At 45.8% G+C, this 18,595-nt stretch overlaps 1 protein-coding gene across 1 annotated transcript; it reads right to left on the reverse strand.

Moving 5' to 3' along the window:
* Nucleotides 1-5,061: 5,061 nt before the first annotated feature.
* Nucleotides 5,062-18,595, reverse strand: LOC115648100 (cytochrome P450 2K1-like). Its single transcript, XM_030555238.1, has 9 exons — nucleotides 18,410-18,595; nucleotides 13,798-13,960; nucleotides 12,140-12,289; nucleotides 11,452-11,612; nucleotides 10,310-10,483; nucleotides 10,057-10,198; nucleotides 8,013-8,197; nucleotides 6,063-6,204; nucleotides 5,062-5,330 (listed from the first exon to the last, which is right to left on the reverse strand). Exons 1-9 carry the CDS (start codon nucleotides 18,593-18,595, stop codon nucleotides 5,143-5,145), a joined length of 1,491 nt encoding a protein of 496 aa, XP_030411098.1. The 3' UTR covers nucleotides 5,062-5,142.

Raw genomic sequence — 18,595 nt, forward strand, 5'->3', positions numbered from 1 at the left:
TCAGCTTGGTGACATCTATGATGCTCTGACAGAGATCTATGATGACACTACTCGGACAGGATCATCTGGCAAAACATCATGAGTTGATGCAAAGGATCTTGCAAAAGCCATTTCTAGTTTCAAGTTTCTTGTTTCTCTTTTTGTGTGGTATGACATATTGTTTGAGATCAACATGACTAGCAAACAACTTCAAGCGAAAGAATTCGACAGAAGGGACTCCATTAATCAACTTGAAGAAACCGCAGAAGTGATGCAGACTTTGAGATAACATTGGTAGGTGCAGGTGAACTTGTGGAGGAGTTGGATGTACTGGCACTTTTTGAACCAGATCCAATCCGTATTAGAAAAAAACAGGAAGCAGTGCACATATGAAGCAGATGATGAACTTATTTATAATCCGAAATAAAAATTCAAAGTGAACTTTTATTTTGCATTCATCGACACAGCAATACATTCAGCTGAAGAAAGATTCACATTGATGCAGCAAGTTAGTTCAGTATTTGGCTTCCTATATGATGTTTACAGTTTGCAAAATACAACACTAAAGCAAATTATGGAACATTGCTTGAATCTGGAGCAAGCTTTGCAACATGGTGAATCCAATGATATTGATACCTTTGATTTGTGCAATGAATTGCAAGCTATTGCAAGACGAGTCCAAAATAGTGCATCACCGCAAGATGTATTGAACTTCAAATGCACAAATAAGCTGACAGAGAGTGTCCCCAACACAGTTATTGCTCTTCACATCCTCTTGACTGTCTCAGTTTCTGTGGCCAGTGGTGAGCGAAGCTTCGCAAAGCTCATGTTGATAAAAACATACATGCGAACATCAATGTTGCAACAAACACTTGTTGGGCTATCTACCTTGTCAACAGAACATGACATTGCTCACAGCTTTACTTGGAGGAACTTGTTTCTAAATTTGCTAAACTGAAAGCACGGAAAAATAAATTCTGAATTATAACGTGTTACTCTGTGACAGTGTATTGTGTATAATGTATGTAATTTATTTTAAGATCCATGCTATGTTGTGCAAAGTGAAAACAATAACAATGTCAACACTGTCTGGTTATTCATTTATTTTCATTAAATATGTAGACTAAATAATTAAATGAATAAATTTTCAAGCCGAATATGTATTAATTCTAATGAACAATGCCACATTATGCAGTATTCATTTTTGAAAGTTTTTAATAAGCAATGCTGGGTGGGGGAGGCACACAAGGTGGAAGTTTCGTCTAGGACATGTGGCAAACCCAGGACAAATAGCTACCAAAGGAGGGATAGTAATTTGTCCCAGAGGGGCTAAAAGGCCTCTCCCTATTCATTGAGCGGAGATAGCCATGGAGAAATAAGGTTCAGGGGTTGCCAGGAAACTAATTAGGTTCAGCTGGCCCAAATTGCTGGAGACCTTTCTAAACCCTCCCTGGCAGAGAAGGAGTGAGAGAAGTTGCCAGCGGGTAGGTGCAGCAAGACTCTGAACTCTTCCAGCCAGGAAGACTTGCACTCTTCCCAGAAGGGGAGAAAAACAGAGCAAGGGACTGCCTGAGAAAAGGATCAGCCAGACCCTGTGTGGCCAGGAAGGACTTGACTTTGCCCAAGCCTGTGTCTCCAAGGAAAAAGGGGACTGAGCCAGCAGAGGAGAAACAGGTACTTTGCCACAGGCGCAAAATATCCTTGCACCTGCCCTGGGCATCTCCCACCTCTCAGGCGAGTGCTGAGCGATGGGATATGCTGAAGTAGGGCTCTCAGTTTCTCCTGCTGAAATTGTTCCACTTTGGAGAGGAGTCTTTGTGCCACAGAGGAGAGAATGAATGTCTCTTAGCCTGGTGGTCAGGGCACTCACCTGGGAGACCCAGGGGCCACTCCCCCTGCTGCAGTGACTAATTATTTATTCAAAGTGGAACAGCTTCAACAGGAGAGGTTGAAGGAGACTATCCCATAGCTGGATGGTGAGCGCACTCTCTTCAGCAGACCCCTGTTCAGGTCTCTTCTCTGCCTCCAGGGGGGACTGAAACTAGGTCTCCCACATCCCAAGTGAGTGCTACAACTACTGGGCTGAAAGTTATAAAGTGGGTACCACCACCTCTGCCTCCTCTGTTGGGCTTGAAATGTGAGATAGGCAGGTGAACACCCCAGATCATGGATTGCACTGGGGCTCAGGCAGGAGATAGGTGTCCAGATGCCCAGAAAGAGGCAGAAACATAGGAGCCTCGGGAATGTTTACCCTGAAAATTTAGGCACTTACATGGGTTTATCAGGATCTCAGTGGAGCCCAAATTTAGTAGTTAGGAGCCTAAACCTGTTTGGGGTTTAGGCCCCTATGTACCTTTGTGAATCCCCCCCTAAGATCTTATAGAACCATAGAAAAGTAAGGCTGAAAGGAATCTCAAGATCATCTAGTCCAGCCCCTGCACTGAGGCAGGATGAAGTACAAGCTTGTCTTACCTAGCCACATAACTCAATGCAGGACCAAGTGAAGCTGAAAGCAAAGCAGCCCTTACTATAGAATTACTCTTTATGCACAATTAATAGCTACTTGCTGTGGACAAGTTTACAGTGATACAATAACCTTGTCACAGGGTCCACTTACTGTTAAGGAACCTTCTCCTGGTGTCTCTGGGAAGTAGCTCTTTCCAGGGCTGATGCTCCCTTCTGCTACTTGCATCACACCCTGCTACCCCTCTCCCTCCCAGTCCATGTGACTGCAGGAGCAACTTCTTTGTGACTTGGGCCTCTTCCCAGGTCCCTGTGCATCTTTCCCTGTTCTGGGGTAGCAAAATCTTTTCAAACAAATGGGCTGAGGCAGCCTTCCCATTCACTGCCCAGCTGGTACCACTTCCCTGCTACCCCTTCTACTAGGGACTTCCTGCCTTTATAAATCCAGCCTAGCTCCTCCCTCTTCAGCTAGGCTCCCTCAGTCAGTCAGAGGATTCCTTAAACCACCTGGTACCCCTCAGGTGTGGCTTGTCTAGTTAATTGGCCCCCTTCTTAGCCTGCATTAACCCCTTCAGGAAAAATGTGGGGGTGAACACCCATGGGAAAAGGTGCAATAGAGACACAGACTAAATTAGTCCAAACAAAGAGGCCTAGGGATATAACTCAAGGACTGTGTTAAGATCATGCCTGGTAAACAAGCATAGGACTAGAAATCAATGAACCAAAATTGATGTGTTGGCAACTAGGCCTAACTGGTGGACAAAATAATAAGGGGATGGGCTATTCCACACACCACGCCCTTTTGGAGTTCTTAAAAAAAGTAGACACTGGAGGAAAATAGAGACAGAGGAGTATATTTCTTGACTGAAAGACAAGAGAAAGAGAAGGAGTGAGCTTCACTATCATAGCTACCACCCCAACCTTCTCCTGGGACTCCAGTATCTAGCCTGACACTCTTGTGCCTTCTTTGCCCTAATCCTTGGAGATGTTTTGACCAGACCAAGCCAGAAAGCAGGATCCCAATGACACCTCTGGCTAAATTTCAAACATCACTTGAGATTTGTTTCCCTGGAGCTGCTGTGTTCTTCACCTTCCCTATTATATTTTTCCTCTCCCCTTGCCCCCTTTTCCTTCTGTCTAATAACAGTCTGGCCTAGTCAGCCAAGACTATACATTTTGCAACACTGCTGTAAGCTATGACCAGAAAGGGACCGCTAAAAGTAATACCCTAAATAGCTCAGTACGGATACAAGTTTGCTAGGTCTCTCACTGGCTGATAAGATCATTTGCTGAGTTTGTGTTCCACCAGCAGGAAGGTTGCAAGTGAGAGTCAACACCAGAGACAGAAGCTGCATTTTCTCTCCTTGCTGTTCTTTTCTTCCCCTTTTTGTGTGTGTGTCTTGTTTTGTCATCTCTAAAATGAGGTTGGACTTGAATAAGAGCAATGACAGCTCCAGCCCATCTCAACTGATTTCTACTCTTTCCCACCCAAAAGTAGTCAATACCATCTGCAATACCATTTAATTGACTATCACAAAAAAGGGGGGGTGTGTACACAGATACAGGAGGGGGGCTCTTTATAAATACTCCCTCCAGCTAAAGGAAAAGGGAACAAAGGATATTGTAAAAATAAACCTTACTTAAACTATTTGAATTGTAACGTATTAATGGTTTTTCCTTATCTTTAATAAAAGGTTTAAAAGAGTGTGTTTGCCATGGTACTAAACGGGCTGAGGCCTCTGTATAACAAATGCCAAACTGTATTTAACACCATAAAATATTGGACAGTGGTTGGAGGAAGTTAACTGCTGTGACTCTTTGGGCCCATATACTCCCTCTAAATTGATACAATAGATGAAAGCTCCTCTATAAATGTAATACATGATTATTGGATCTTGCTGCAGTACATGGCTGTTTACTGCCTCCCAAGAGCCCCATCATGGCTATGACTGCCTATGCAGCTACCCTGCCTCTAATTCCCCTTCATCCTGGCCCCTTTCAAAACTCACACACTCCCCAGACCTTCTAAATTCAAGGCTTTAATTGACTCTTCACTAGTTCTCCTCAGGCTGGCAACAGTCTGTCAAAAAACCACAACTCAAACATACACACAGTTTTTCAGTTCGTTTTCCCTTCTTTAACAGTCAGTCACAGGCTTTATCTGGCTAGGGCTCTGCAGAAGCCCAACTTGCTTCTCAGAGCAGCTGCTTCCACCAGCCCCAGCTGGCTTCCAGACAAAGTACAACAGGCACCACTACAACATCTTGCTGCCTTTATATTAGAATCACCTGATTCCTCTTTGGCTGGGCTCATCTTGTAATCAGGGTTGTCTTGGGCCCAGGCATTCCAGCCTAGGGGCAAGATATTCAGTTACACTTGGGACTGGGGTGAAATATTTAAAAATGGCTGAATAATAACTACAACTCTGGGCAATGATGATTGCTGGTTTGAAGATATGGCCATGTACTCAGGGTTGGAAATGGATCTTTCACAACATTGCAGGAGTTATATATGTTTTATTGTTTTCTGGTAGAAATTAGCAGGTTACAGTGGTTCCCAAAGCATATAGTATAATACTATTAAGATATCCATAGATACTGCAAATAAAGATAGGTCACATGTAGCTGGCTGTATCTGGGAAGAATAAGCAGTAGGATGAAGTGAGGTTGAGTTTGTGTGACTTTCCCAAGAAGCTGTAGTTTATCTGCATGGCATAGCACAGATCTTATGGGGCATTGGGGGCGTGGTAAACCCAACTGCTGGGGTGAGGTCCAGATCTGAGCTGGTAACTCCAGGAGGAGGATGGAAAGTGAACCTCTGCAGGAGGCTTGTAAAGAAGAGAAAGAGCTCCATTCTGGCAAGAGTCTCGCCTGCACAGATCCTCCGACCTGTAATGAAATTAACCAGGGATGGAAGGATTTCAAAATTAGCAGCAACACAACAGATTTGAGTTCTAACTCTAGGAAAGAGTTGTAGATAAGTGCTTAGCAATTAGAAGACTGGTGTTATCACCTCCATTTTACAGATGGGAAACTATGGTATAAAGTGGCTAAGTGACTTCTTTGAGGTCACACTGGATGTAAAGGTCCAAGGAAGGACTAGAAATCAAAAGTTCCCCATTCCTAGTACCTTGCTCAGTCCACCAGACCATAAGGTCATCCAGGCAAGCTAGTGCCTATATGCAAGGCGACAGACAGAACCTCCTGAACAGCCTAAAGGTCGGAAGGGAGCACACTGTATTGTCTCTAAGGGCCATTTTCACTTGCTCGAGGATTGGCAATGATGGGTTTTGACACGAGCCATCTCCTGCTCTCCTTTGGCTCAGGGTCCAGAGTCCACAGCCTCTAAGATTTCAGAGTGTCTGGTTCTGGATTTTGGTTCATCTCTGGAAACAATGTGATTTTCATGCTTAGTCCTTTCATGTCTCTTACTCAGCAGGGCTTAGAAGTATCAAACTCAACCCACAGAGACAAGGAGTGTATCTGTCTAGCCACCTGCGGAGCAGCATTGAGAGAGTTTTACCCAGTCCTTCTTTGAATGCAGACTGAGATCCAACATGATGCTTCAGAAGGGGGAAGATACAAGGCGAAGGCAAACTGCTGTCCTTGAAGGAAAGTTACCTGCTGAAAAAGGCATGAATGCCTCATTCGTCACAAACTTTCCATCTGTGCTGAGGAAATGCTGAGGACAGAATTCTCCAGGCTTCTCCCACTGAGTCTTGTCATACAACACAGAGGCCAGTAAGGGGATGATATAAGTACCCTAAAAATCATCACAAAATAAAAATTAGAAGATTCAAAACTTTTCCATTGAACTCTGATTTCAACAACAAAAATGGCAAATTCCATTTTTGGCAAAATTTTCCCCAAACCAACACTTTTACTAAGAACTGTTTTTGAAAATAGAAAATTTTAATGAAAAATTATTTTAAACTGAGAAACAGCTTCTCTGTTATTTCCTGGAAATTTCTATGAAATTGGGAGAGAAAAAAACAATCAAAAACAACCAACCCTCAATTAAAAATAAAATCCTTAAAATAAATAATAATTTAAAAATTGCATTTTTCTACCAGCTCTAATAAAAATATCAAATTGACCACAAACTGTGAGCTTCATTCAGAAAGATAACAGGCCAGATCATCAGGTTTCATTGTGGTTTTTAAGGTCAGGCTTTACAAAGCCCTGACTGGGATGATTTAGTTGGGGTTGGTCCTGCTCTGAGCAGGGGGTTGGACTAGATGCCCTCCTGAAGTCCCTTCTAACCCCGATATTCTATGATCAGCTGGTGTAAACTGGCATAGCTCTGCCAGAAGTGAAAGTAAGCCAGTACGGTGTACCAGCAAGAGCCAGTACACTATGCCAGACCGCACCGGCTTCCACCACAGCGAGCAGCCCAGAGCCCTTTGAATCCCTCCTGTGGCTCCTGAGGCTGGGATTTAAAGGTCTCAGAGCTCCCACAGCTGTGGGCAGCCCAGAGCCCTTTAAATCCCGCCCGTGACTCCGGCGGCCAGGTTGGGGCTGGGATTTAAAGCTCAGCCCCGGGGGCTCCCAGCCACCTCTGCAGCTGGGAGCCCCGGGTTGATTTAAAGGCCCTGGGGCTCCCAGCCACAGCCGGTGCCCCAGGGCCTTTAAATCTTGAGTGGCACCGCTTCTTCTGGATGAAGCCATGCCTCTTCTGGATGAGGCCATGCCCCCCTCAGGACTCCAGCAGTATTGGAAAGTCCTGTAAGTTACTTTCACCCCATAGCTCTGCTCAGTTCATTTGCACCAGCTGAGGATCTGACCGAGGACCAGTATCCTGCAGATATCTCCCCTCTGGGGGTGCCCAGAGCTAAGGCTCTTTCCACTTCCCACCCTCCCTTGTTAATATTTCATGTTGTCACAGTTGACAAACTCTCAGGACAGCATCCCCCTGCCCTCTTTCCCATAAGCATGTCACAGGTTTGAACCAGAGCACTGCAGATACCACTGCATGTGTTACTTTGTGGTTTGCCTTATCTGAGCTCAGCTGCTAAGAAGTTTAAAGTTTGATTAGTCTGTGGATGGGAGTTGTCCAGATTAAGTCAAGAATGCTGCCAGAAGTGTCTGTCTTCCTGCCCTATGAGCCAGAACTGACTGTGTTGGAGAGGAAGCTGTTGTTTGAGAAGGACTTGGCTTCAGTGTACTCATCACCACATGTGAAGCCAAAGTGCTCACAGAGAATTCAATCTGCTGTCAGTTTCATGAGAGAACATCTTTAGTTCTCTTAAGTTAAAGAGAAAAGGAAATATTCAAAAAATATTCTCCCTTCTCACATGTGTCTCTCTAGGGTTGTGCTAGCCCCAGTGAGGAGAACGGCCTTCTACTTTATCCAGAGCTATCAGAGTAACTCCTTTAGCTGCAGTTAGATGGGCTAGTACTTTTGAAGCTGAAGCCCCAAGGTTCAATCCCTACTGATCACCATGGCATTTAGGTGCATAAGGTCATGTGATTTCTGGTCTGGAGGAATTTAAATAATCCATTGTTATTGTGTTTTAATTGGTGAGTTTGAAGGTCCTGGTAATTAAAGTACCTCTTTAAAAAAAAACTTACTTTAGGAATAACATATCCATTAAGTCTGACATCCTCAGTAGTCTCATGAGGCAAGCTCATTGGCAGGATATTAGCAAACCTCTGAATTTCATGGATGACTGCGTCCGTATACGGCATTTGTGTCCAATGTTCATAACGAAGCTGGGCAGATCCTATAACTCTTTCGATCTCTTCATGCACTTTTTCTGAACAATTAAAAGAGAGTGAAAGCAGGTGCTCAGATACTATGGTGGTGGGAACTCCTATGAGAAACTAGACACAGAGAAGAAAACATACACCTGACACCTGCTAAACAATATAATCCAAACCCTTTAGGACACAAACATCTTGTTTCTAAAATGCTGCTGCTGACAACCTTAGTTACCAAGGCTGAAATGGAAGAAGGCTCAGACGGGTAATTTGGGAGCAGAGGTAAGCGTGCCTCTTCTAGTTGTGAATAGTAGTAACCTACTGAGTGCAGAGAAGGTACTGTCTCAGTGCAAAGGGTAGGGCCTTTGCTTTTAGGGATCGACCCTGTGAGGTGCTAAACATCCTCAGATTCTGCTGATTAATGAGAGTTGAGTGTGCTCCACATCTGCTTTGATCAGGCTCTTGAGGTTTACAATACACTGTGGTCCCTTCCATCCTTACTGCAGTCCAGGATTTAGGGAGACCCTGTGTGGGGACATGAGGCAGCAAAGAGTGATTTAGTCCGAGGGAAAACTGCAGGGCCCTCTCTGAGTCCAGCAGCCTCAATAAAAAATTCCCTTTACTTTCATGACAGCTGAGTCTGTTTTCTCCCTAGTGTGAGGGATGACATCATGCCAGAGGTCTTGTATTTGAACATGGGCGAGGACTGTGGTGTCTGTATGTGTGTGAATCATAGAAGCATAGAATATCAGGGTTGGAAGGGATCTCAGGAGGTCATCTAGTCCAACCCTCTGCTCAAAGCAGGACCAATTCCCTACTAAATCAACCCAGCCAGGGCTTTGTCAAGCCTGACCTTAAAAACCTCTAAGGAAGGAGATTCCATCACCTCCCTAGGTAACCCATTCCAGTGCTTCACCACCCTCCTAGTGAAAACATTTTTCCTAATATCCAACCTAAACCTCCTTCAACTTGAGACCATTACTCCTTGTTCTGTCATCTACTACCACAAAGAACAGTCTAGACCCATCCTCTTTGGAACCCCCTTTCAGGTAGTTGAAAGCAGCTATCAAATCCCCTTTCATTCTTCTCTTCTGCAGACTAAACAATTCCAGTTCCCTCAACCTTTCCTCATAAATCATGTGCTCCAGCCTCCTAATCATTTTTGTTGCCCTCCACTGGACTCTTTCCAATTTTTCCACCTCTTTCATGCAGTGTGGGGCCCAAAACTGGACACAGTACTCCAGATGAGGCCTCACCAATGTCGAATGATCATGTCCCTCGATATGCTGGCAATGCCCCTACTTATACAGCCCAAAATGCCATTAGCCTTCCTGGCAACAAGGGCTCACTGTCAACTCATATCCAGTTTCTCATCCACTGTAACCCCCAGGTCATTTTCTGCAGAACTGCTTCCTAGCTATTCAGTCCCTAGTCTGTAACAGTGAATGAGATTATTCCATCCTAAGTGCAGGACTCTGCACTTGTCCTTTTTTAACCTCATTAGGTTTCTTTTGGCCCAATCCTCTAATTTGTCTAGGTCCCTCTGTATCCTATCCCTACCCTCCAGCCTATCCACCACTCCTCCCAGTTTAGTGTCATCTGCAAACTTGCTGAGGGTGCAATTCACGCCATCCTGCAGATCATTAATGAAGATACTGAACAAAACCAGTCTCAGGACTGACCCTTGGGGCACTCTGCTTGAAACCAGCTGCCAACTAGACAAGGAGCCGTTGATCACTACCCGTTGAGCCTGACGATCGAGCCAGCTTTCTACCCACCTTATAGTCCATTCATCCAGCCCATACTTCTTTAACTTGCTGGCAAGACGTGGACATAGCTTGTCCAAAAGCACACTCAGTACATATAGAGTAGAGCAAAAGAAATGATGAGTAGTCAAAAGGTTCAGAAATCTTACTCTGAATGGCTGGATATTTCATCATAAGCAAAAGGCCCCAGCGGAGTGTGGTGGAAGTTGTTTCCATCCCAGCTGTGAACAGATTACTCACAAGGCTTTGCAAATTCTCATTTTTGAAATGAGTATTGGGATTAGATTTTTCCTGCAAGTACAAAACTCCCAGTGAATGTTTAAAGAATATTGGCAATCAGGGAAAATCTGCATTAGCCACACACACATACACACATTCCCCTCTTCCCTAGCCCATCGGTACCTCCTGCTGCCTGATGAGAAAGGCATCAATGAAACTTCTCTGGTCATTGGGATCTAATTGCTTCAGGTGTTCGATGAAAGTCTGCTGAGTAAAGGAGTACAGTTCTTCCAGATTCTTAAAGACTGTCTTGTGATTTCCTGGTAGGAACCCAAGGGCAGGAAACATATTGAACAGCTAAAGGAAGGGAATAGCACAGTTAGCCAAAGGGAATGCAGATTATAATGGTTAAGGAATCATTCATGATCAATATGTGGCTTTACAGTAACATATATTGAGATGATAAACATGGCCTTGTAAATAATAGAGCCCATTTCTATAAGCCTTCCACATGCAGAACTCCCACTGGGGTCAATGAAACAACTCTTGGAACTCTTCTTCTTCTTCATATGGCTGTTGAAGATGTAGGGCAACAACTATAATTTTACATTCAGATGGTTAAGCTAGCTAGACTGCTGGGGTGTGTCTATAACCTTTTTACTCTAACACTTTATGGTGTCGCTGCCACTGGTGCTGTTGTGCTGATGATAGCAATGGTCGAGAGCTTGTGTAGGCCAGTCACCGGCCTTTTAGCAGCTATGTCTCACACTTAGGGCACAAGCCAGTCAACTAACTGATGGTGGTGAGGATTATGGGCAGAATTTTCCATGGACAGGTTATTTGCTGTAGGCAGGTTATTCCACCATTGCTCGTCATAAGGGTTTCTTGCTTGTTCCTCTGGAGCATCTGGCGCTGCTTCCTTTAGAAACATTAAAGCTGCTCAGCAAGTTTTAGATGAAATGGTTTAATCAGAAAAATCCCAATTCACTGAAACTAGAATGTTTCAAAGATGCAGGTTCTTTTGATGACGTTTTCAACAGGAAAGGTTTCACAGCTCCAGGTTGGAATTTTTTGCCAAGTTTCAAGGGAATTGGGGGAGCGGGGATAAACAATTCCCCAGAATAGCCAATAGCCCGGTGTTTTGGGCATTCATGCAGGATATGAGAGAGACAGGTTCAAATGTCTGCTTTGCCTGAATCTCCCACACCCAAGTTGAGTGTTCTAATGAACGTGCTATTGGCTAATCTGTGATTAGGATCTTTCTTTTGGAAATATTTTGAAATCCCAAAAATGGACATGAAATAAAGCAGACTAACTAATATTACCGTAACCATGGGACTCCCAGAAAGCCGGACACTTTCATTAATTAAATGGATAAGCCTGAGAAATTTTGGATCCTCATAATCAAACCTGTGTCCGAGCATTATCGACACAATGACATTGGAAACGGCAGCATTCATCATTTTCATGGTGTCAAAGGAGCTTCCTGAAAAGCATTAAATGGCAACATTCATCATTTTGTTGGTATCCAACGGGTTTTGTACTGGAAACCATTGAAATAACAGACCTCCTCTTCCCCCTTTGGGATGACTTGCATGCCTTGGGGCAATAGGAAGGAGCAATCTCTGGGCTTCTTTAAGCAGAGGTCCTGCTGGTGGACAGAGAAGGAAAGCTCATTACACCTTTCCCTTATGTCAGATCCTCAGGTCAATCTTCCCTGAGAGTCAGTCTGAGATTTGCCTCAGTGAGGAACTGGCCCATTATTATTAGACTAATCCCCCCAGCACCTTCCCCTCCTGCCCCTTCACACAGCCACCAATGTGCTCCATTGGTTCAGGCTCCTCCCCTAAGTTCTGGTTAGTAAGAATAAAAGGCAAAAGAGCCATGACTGAGTTAATTTCCAAGTGAGATGACTCCATGAGGGTGGGAGAAAGGGGGCTTCACAGGTCCAGATGTGGTTAAGGACTTTGAACGATTACCAGTGTTACACTACGAAACTCAACACGTGCTTACCTTTGTGGGATTCAAAATCCTTTATCAGATAATCACATTCTTCCAGGATTTTGTTCTCAATGGTCCTCCTGCCCATACCAAAATCCCGTAAGGTTGTGAGAGTGAACCTTCTCATCACTTTCCAGTTTTCACCATGAGCAAAAATAATACCTGAAGTGCAAGAGAACCCCCCACAAAAGAAACAAAACAAACCTCCAAGTAAATGTATTTTAACAGGGACAATATCATTCCTTAGTTTGAATATGAGCAGCTAGCCTCAACTAAACATAAACTTCCATAACGCTCAGCCTCCCAAATGCCAAAGGTTACATTTTCAGAGCAGACCACAGCAAATAATTATTAATCATGCACAAAAAGTAACTTGATTATGCCCAAATACATTTGCTAGTCTCGAAGGTGCCACAAGGATAGCTCGTTGTTTTTACCTAATACTGAGTTACACATCTAAGCTGCCTGACTCCAGGAGAGGGGTTTCTGCTTGTGGATTGTTAGCAGAGCCACATGTCTCCCTGCCGCCCACACTTAGGACCCTATCTCAGTGAGGGGGCTGGGCTTAGAACGCACCCTTCACATCAGCATCTCCCATTGGCCTATTTAGGCAGTTCTCTCCCTAGCATGCTGGCTTTTGTGAATCAGTTGTTAGGTGCCTAGTTCTTCCCATTCATTGTATAGGGACCCGACATGCCTGACTCAGGCTTTGTGGATTGCAGTGCTGTTCTTGTGATTTTCTAGGTGACTAAGAGTTAGGTGTTGTTGCATTCTGTTTGCAACACCTAAGATGGTGGCAAGTGAGGATGGCAGCTGCAAGTAGGGAGCATTTGGGGCCACATAGGAAGAAGGGGGGAGTGAGGAGGGTACTCAGCCACCAAGGAAGATATTGGGTGAAGCTTAGAGGTGGCGTGATCAGTGCAAGGTTATCAGGGAAGCCTGGAGCAGGAGCTGGCCTGTTAAGAAGAGAAAGCAGGTTCTGGGAGGATGCTGGGAAAGCCAGGACAAAGGAGGTGAATTCAGAGAGGAAGTCTTGAATGGGGAGTTATCATAGGAGATTTACAGGCAGCAGCCTCAGCTGGTTAGTCAGAGAAAATTGCTGTGTTCTTGCAAACCTGTTGAGTCATGCAACTCTACAAAACTCAGGCACTCTGTTGCCTCCGGAGTTATTGAAAAAGAAAGTACGTTTGTTTAGCGTACACATTCTGCAGTGCTGGCAGGCAGTAGTGGGTACACCTAATTTCTTTTTCTTTGAGTTTTATTGGAACTGCTATAACTTGCCTGGGTTTTGTGCAGTGTTTCCACCTGATGTTTCCAAAGAGTATGAGATGTTTGCCGAGTCTTCCATCTCCTTTATATTCACCTCAGATTTGGTTTTGATACCTGACATTACATTGACTATGTCTCTATCTTTCACTCAAAGACAGGGAGGGACTTACTCCATGTATTTAATAATGCCCCTATGTCTATCTCCTGTAACATTTATGTATCGAGTCCCCAATGGTCTTATCTTTGGCAGCAACAAAACTGCCGCATGGAAGTATACAAATGATAATGTATGCTCTCCATACTATTCCGATTTCTCAGCCCTGCAGAACAGATCCCTGACAAAAGAAGAATATTTCCAATGGTCAGTTTTGTCATTTGGTCAGAGAGAAAAGAAATCTCACCATTTCCTCTTGCAATTTTTTCAAATATTGGGATTCTGGGCCTTTCTGCAAACGCATCTGCCTGGTTCACAAGAGCCTCCTTCACCATCTTGTATCCTGACAGCACCACCATATTCTTGGGTCCCATATGAATGCTGAAGACTGGGCCATATTTCTCAGAAAGCTTAAATATAGGGAGGGGCGAAAAAAGCATTATACGTTTCCATGCTACTGTTATAGCAAGTGTTGGGGTTCAATTTGATTTTAAAATATACAAGCTAGAGCTATGTCTTTTTCTTCTGCCTGCAAATATCACTGATTGAGCAAGTGCCAGTTCAGCATCAGGACAAGAGACAGTAAGACACACTGCTGCTCTCCTGCTGCTGTTTATTTTGTTTGGAAAAAGCATTGTAAGGGTTTCAGTTTTGCTACAATGTGGCCACAGAGCTTAAGAATGTTGAGTACATATAGTGTGTCCAATGCCCACTGAAACAATCTTTAATGTACCCTCACAGCCCCCTGTGAGGTAGGAAGGTGCTATCAGCCCATTTTACAGGCAGGGAACTGAGGTACCCTCAGTGTGACTTGCCCAAGGTCACACAGGAAGTCTTTGGCAGAGCAGGGAATTGAAGACAAGTCTCCAAGTCCTACTTATTGAAACATGGGACCAGGCTTTGCACTAATGTCTATGACAAACTGACTATGTAAATGCATTAGTTTTGTAACCCTGTTTAAAAAAAAAAAAGAACAGGCTCTACAAATGACACTGCTTGGCTCCTTTGGAATTCTGTAAAGGATTACCTATATCCACTTCTACCTGCATACAGCAATTACAGAAGAAATAATGGGCTACATAATATCAGTTAACAGAATATACTGAACGGTAGAGCTGAACAAGAACTTATTTCCTTTTCACACACACAAATTTGACAAAAATTATTTTTATTGACATTTTTCAGAATTTCATTAAACATTATTTTGTTTTTGTTTTGATCAAAGATTGAACAATAAATTATTTTAAGACCAACTTTACTGAGCATAGTTCTCACCTTGTAAATTTATTTCAAGGTCAAAGTGAATCAGTGTTTTTTCTGTAGATGGGCTTCTGACTGTTGACTTTATGAATAGCGCCAAATATATGCTCCGTGTTATGCAGACAAATAAGAATACACAGTGCTGTCCCCGAATAGCTGACAATCTATGGCTCCAATCTTGCTTTGAAAGCTACTTGGGCAGAGCCTTCTGTCTACATGGACTCTCATTATTATTATTTATCATCAGTGTTACCGTAGCATCTAGGAGCCCCAGTCAGGGACCAGGACTCCATTGTGCTAGATGTTGTACAAACACAGAACATAACAATAGACCTTGCTTCAAGGGCCATAAAATCTACGTACCATTGGCCTCTGCATGACTGCACAGGCATAGGGGTCTGTGCTAGCAGATCCTGCTGGAGGATAAGGCTCAAATAGACAATGAAGGATGGAGCATTGGATACAGCAAAAGGCAAGTGATGAGATGTGACCATATCAGTCTATCTAATATAAGCTCTTCAGCACAGGGGCGGTCTCTGAAGAATGGCCATACTGGGACAGACCAATGCTCCAGCTATCCCAATGTCCTGTCTTCTAACAGTGGGCAGTGCCAGATGCTTCAGAGGGAATGAACATTCCTGGGCTATTTTGAGTGATCCTGCCCTGGTCATCCAGTCCCATATTCTGACAGTTGGAGGTTTTGGAACACCCAGACCATAGGGTTGCATCCCTGACCATCTTGGCTAATAGTCACTGATGGACCTATCCTCCATGAACTTATCTAATTCTTTTTTGAAGCTGGTTATACTTTTGGTCTTCCAGCTACTGGATCTCATTATGCTTTTGTCGGCTAGCTTCAGGGACCCCCTATTGTCAGATACCTACCTCCTAAACTATCAAGTCACCTCTTAACTTTCCCTTGGTGAAACAGACCAACCTTCCTTGGTCTCACCTTTTATGATGTGTTTTCCAGACCTCTAGTCATTTCTGTTGCTCTTTATTGAACTCGGTTCCATTTGTCAGCAGGGAACCACAGTGGGTCGGATGTGGGCTAGAGGAAGCAGCAGGGGCATGGGATGATGGAGGGATGAATGCAGGGCCATGAAGGCAGTAGGGTAGGGGCGAGGAAGGTGAGTGGTGAACCCTGCAGCTGCATGGCTGCAGCAGAGTGGTCAGTGCCAGATGCTTCAGAGGGAATGAACACTGGCACCCGCTGCAATGCGGCATGGGGTCAGTGCCCGAGGAGAGAGCCCGGAGCAGGGGCAGGAGTTGCATGGCTAGGGCTGGGGCATTTCCTGGACCAGGGAGCAAAAACTGCACAGCCGGGCCCAGGGATCGGTGCTCATGGCCAGAACCAGGATCTTTGGCAAGAGCTGCACAGCTGGGGCCAGAGGCTGGAGTCTGAGGCCAGTGCCCACTGTGATGCAGCCAGATCCCAGACCTGGGTGCTGGAGCTGGGGGCCACATGGCCAGAGCTGGGGCTCAGTGCCCGCCACCACTATGCCAAAACCAGCACTCGCTGCCATGCAACTGGGGCTGAGGATTGTTGCCTAGGGCCAGCGTCTGCTGGAGCCCAGGGTCAGTGCTTGCTGACACACAGCCAGGGCCAGGAATCTGTGCCAGGGGTCAGAAGCCAGGGCTGGGGGTTGGAATGTGCATCTAGGGACTGGTGCCAAGGCCAGCAGCCACCACCACGGTTTGGGGTTGGAACCCAGGGCTGGAGTTGGTGCCAGCGGCCAGAGCCCAGAGATGGGAGCAGAAGCTGGGAGTTGGCACCTGAAGCACTATGGCTGGAGCCCCGCTTTGCACAGCCAGGCTCCCCAAGTCCTGCTGCTGGAGCTCACCTCCCAACCAGCCCAGGGCTAAAACCCCCATAGATAGAGAAGAGAACTCACCTTCCTCCTGCAGCGTTGTCCCCCTCCCACCACCATCTCCAGGGCTGTGCCAATGCTTTGCCATCTCCCACTCCCCCATCACCACCTAGGAGGCTGTCAAGGCCACAGGAAAACCTCCTCGTGGCTGCTTGAGAAACACTGGATTAGTCTTTACCCGCAGGGCATGGAGAGACTCTTCAGAGACCACTTCAGCTCAGTGTCTGAAAGTGCCCAAAAGCTATAGGGAACTTACACAGCACCTCTGCGTCAGGCAGGAGGACCCCAGAGGGGCTTATCCCCAGCCATGCCCCACACGCTCCTGCTGCAGGCAGGGGGTCCCATGGAGCAGGGCTCCATGGCAGGCAGGATAAATGCACCCTTGGCATAGTCCCTTCATGTCCACCACCACCCTCGGTTTGGCCTGTACTGCAAGTATTGTTAATTATCATCACTAATGAACGTTTCTGTCCCATTCTCTCAGTGATCTGTGACAGGCTTGGCAGTGCTGCTTTAAGATATGTTAAGTGAAGCCCAGCAGAGATCAAAGTTCTAGATAGGCCTGATAAACATACATACAAATCAAACATTGGATTAGTTTTCCCCCCTGGGCATTTACACAGCACCCCTGTGTGAGGCAGAACCCTTGGGGTGCTCATCCCCAGCCAGGCCAACCTGCTCTTGCTGCAGGTATGGGGCTTACATGGGGCAGGGCTCCATGGCAGGCAGGATAAGTGCACTCCCTGCATGGTTCCTTCATGTCCACCCCCACTCCTCAGCCCGGGTTCGGCCTGTACTACAAGTATTGTTAATTATTATCATTAATGAATGTTTCTGCCACATTCTCTCAGTGACCTGCGACAGGCTTGTGCAGCGCTGCTTTAAGATATGTGGAGCAAAGTCCAGCACAGATCAAAGTTCTAGATAAACATTCATACAATTCCAGACTGAAGGGCCCAATCCCAGATAGGCTGAAGTCAATGGTAAGTCAGTGATCAGTCCCTCACTGACTAGCTAACTCTTAAGCAGGGCCGGTGCAACCATTTAGGCAACCTAGGCGGTCACCTAGGGCACTAGGATTTGGGGGGCAGCATTTTCTTCGGTAACGACCGTGGTGGCCGGATCTTCGGCCACCCCGGTTGCCGCCAGCATTTAGGCGGAGGGAGCTGAGGCAGGGGAGAGTGGAGAGGGCTGCCTGCGTCAAGTGGGGGGGGGGGCGGCTCAGGGCAGAGGTGGAGCAGAGGTGAGCTGCTTCACTTCTCACACCTCCCAGGCTTGTGGCACCAATCAGCTTAGGCACCGCAAGCCTGGGAGGCAGAAGAAGTGAAGCAGTGATGGCGTGCTCGGGGTGGAGGAGGAGCAGGGGTGAGCTGGGGCGGGGGAGGTGCTTCAGGGCCGAGGGTGGGGGGTGGGGAAGCTGCTGTAGGTGGGTAGCCTCAGAGCAGAGGGGGGGAGCTGCCGTGGGAGGGGGGCTCAGGGTGGGGGCTCAGGGACAGGGGAGGGCACAAGGTGGAAGTTTCGCCTAGGGCGCGAAACATCCTTGCACCAGCCCTGCTCTTCAGATGAGCTACCCTCGCTTTGTCTGCATTAAGAGTTTCCCCTCGCAGTGCACACTGCTTCTAAAAATGGGGACTCCTGCATTTTACCTAGCTTGCATTGTTCCATCTGCCATTTACAACAATGAGATCAAGTACAACCTGCCCAGTCCATCGCATTTGAAAGTGTTACCTTAAGCAAAGTTCGGTAAGGTCTCTTCAGGTTTAGCTGGTGTAGATTTCCAAGGATGGGTAAAGGTCGTGGTCCTGGGGGGAAATTCAGGCAGGCTCTCTTATTCCAGCCCTTTTTCACAAATAGAATAGAAACAGAAGTTACCACAAATAGCAGCAGTATGACAATTGGATCTGCCAGTGCCAT

Source organism: Gopherus evgoodei, chromosome 3, assembly GCF_007399415.2.
Source record: "Gopherus evgoodei ecotype Sinaloan lineage chromosome 3, rGopEvg1_v1.p, whole genome shotgun sequence".
Lineage (NCBI taxonomy): Eukaryota > Metazoa > Chordata > Testudines > Testudinidae > Gopherus > Gopherus evgoodei.

Coding starts and splice junctions, on each gene's coding strand:
- LOC115648100 (XM_030555238.1), bottom strand. CDS start 18,595: ATGGCACTGGCAGATCCAATTGTCATACTGCTGCTATTTGTGGTAACT. Junction 11,613..12,139: donor GGATTTTGAATCCCACAAAG/GTAAGCACGTGT, acceptor AATGCTTTTCAG/GAAGCTCCTTTGACACCATG. Junction 10,199..10,309: donor TTCTCATCAGGCAGCAGGAG/GTACCGATGGGC, acceptor TTGTACTTGCAG/GAAAAATCTAATCCCAATAC.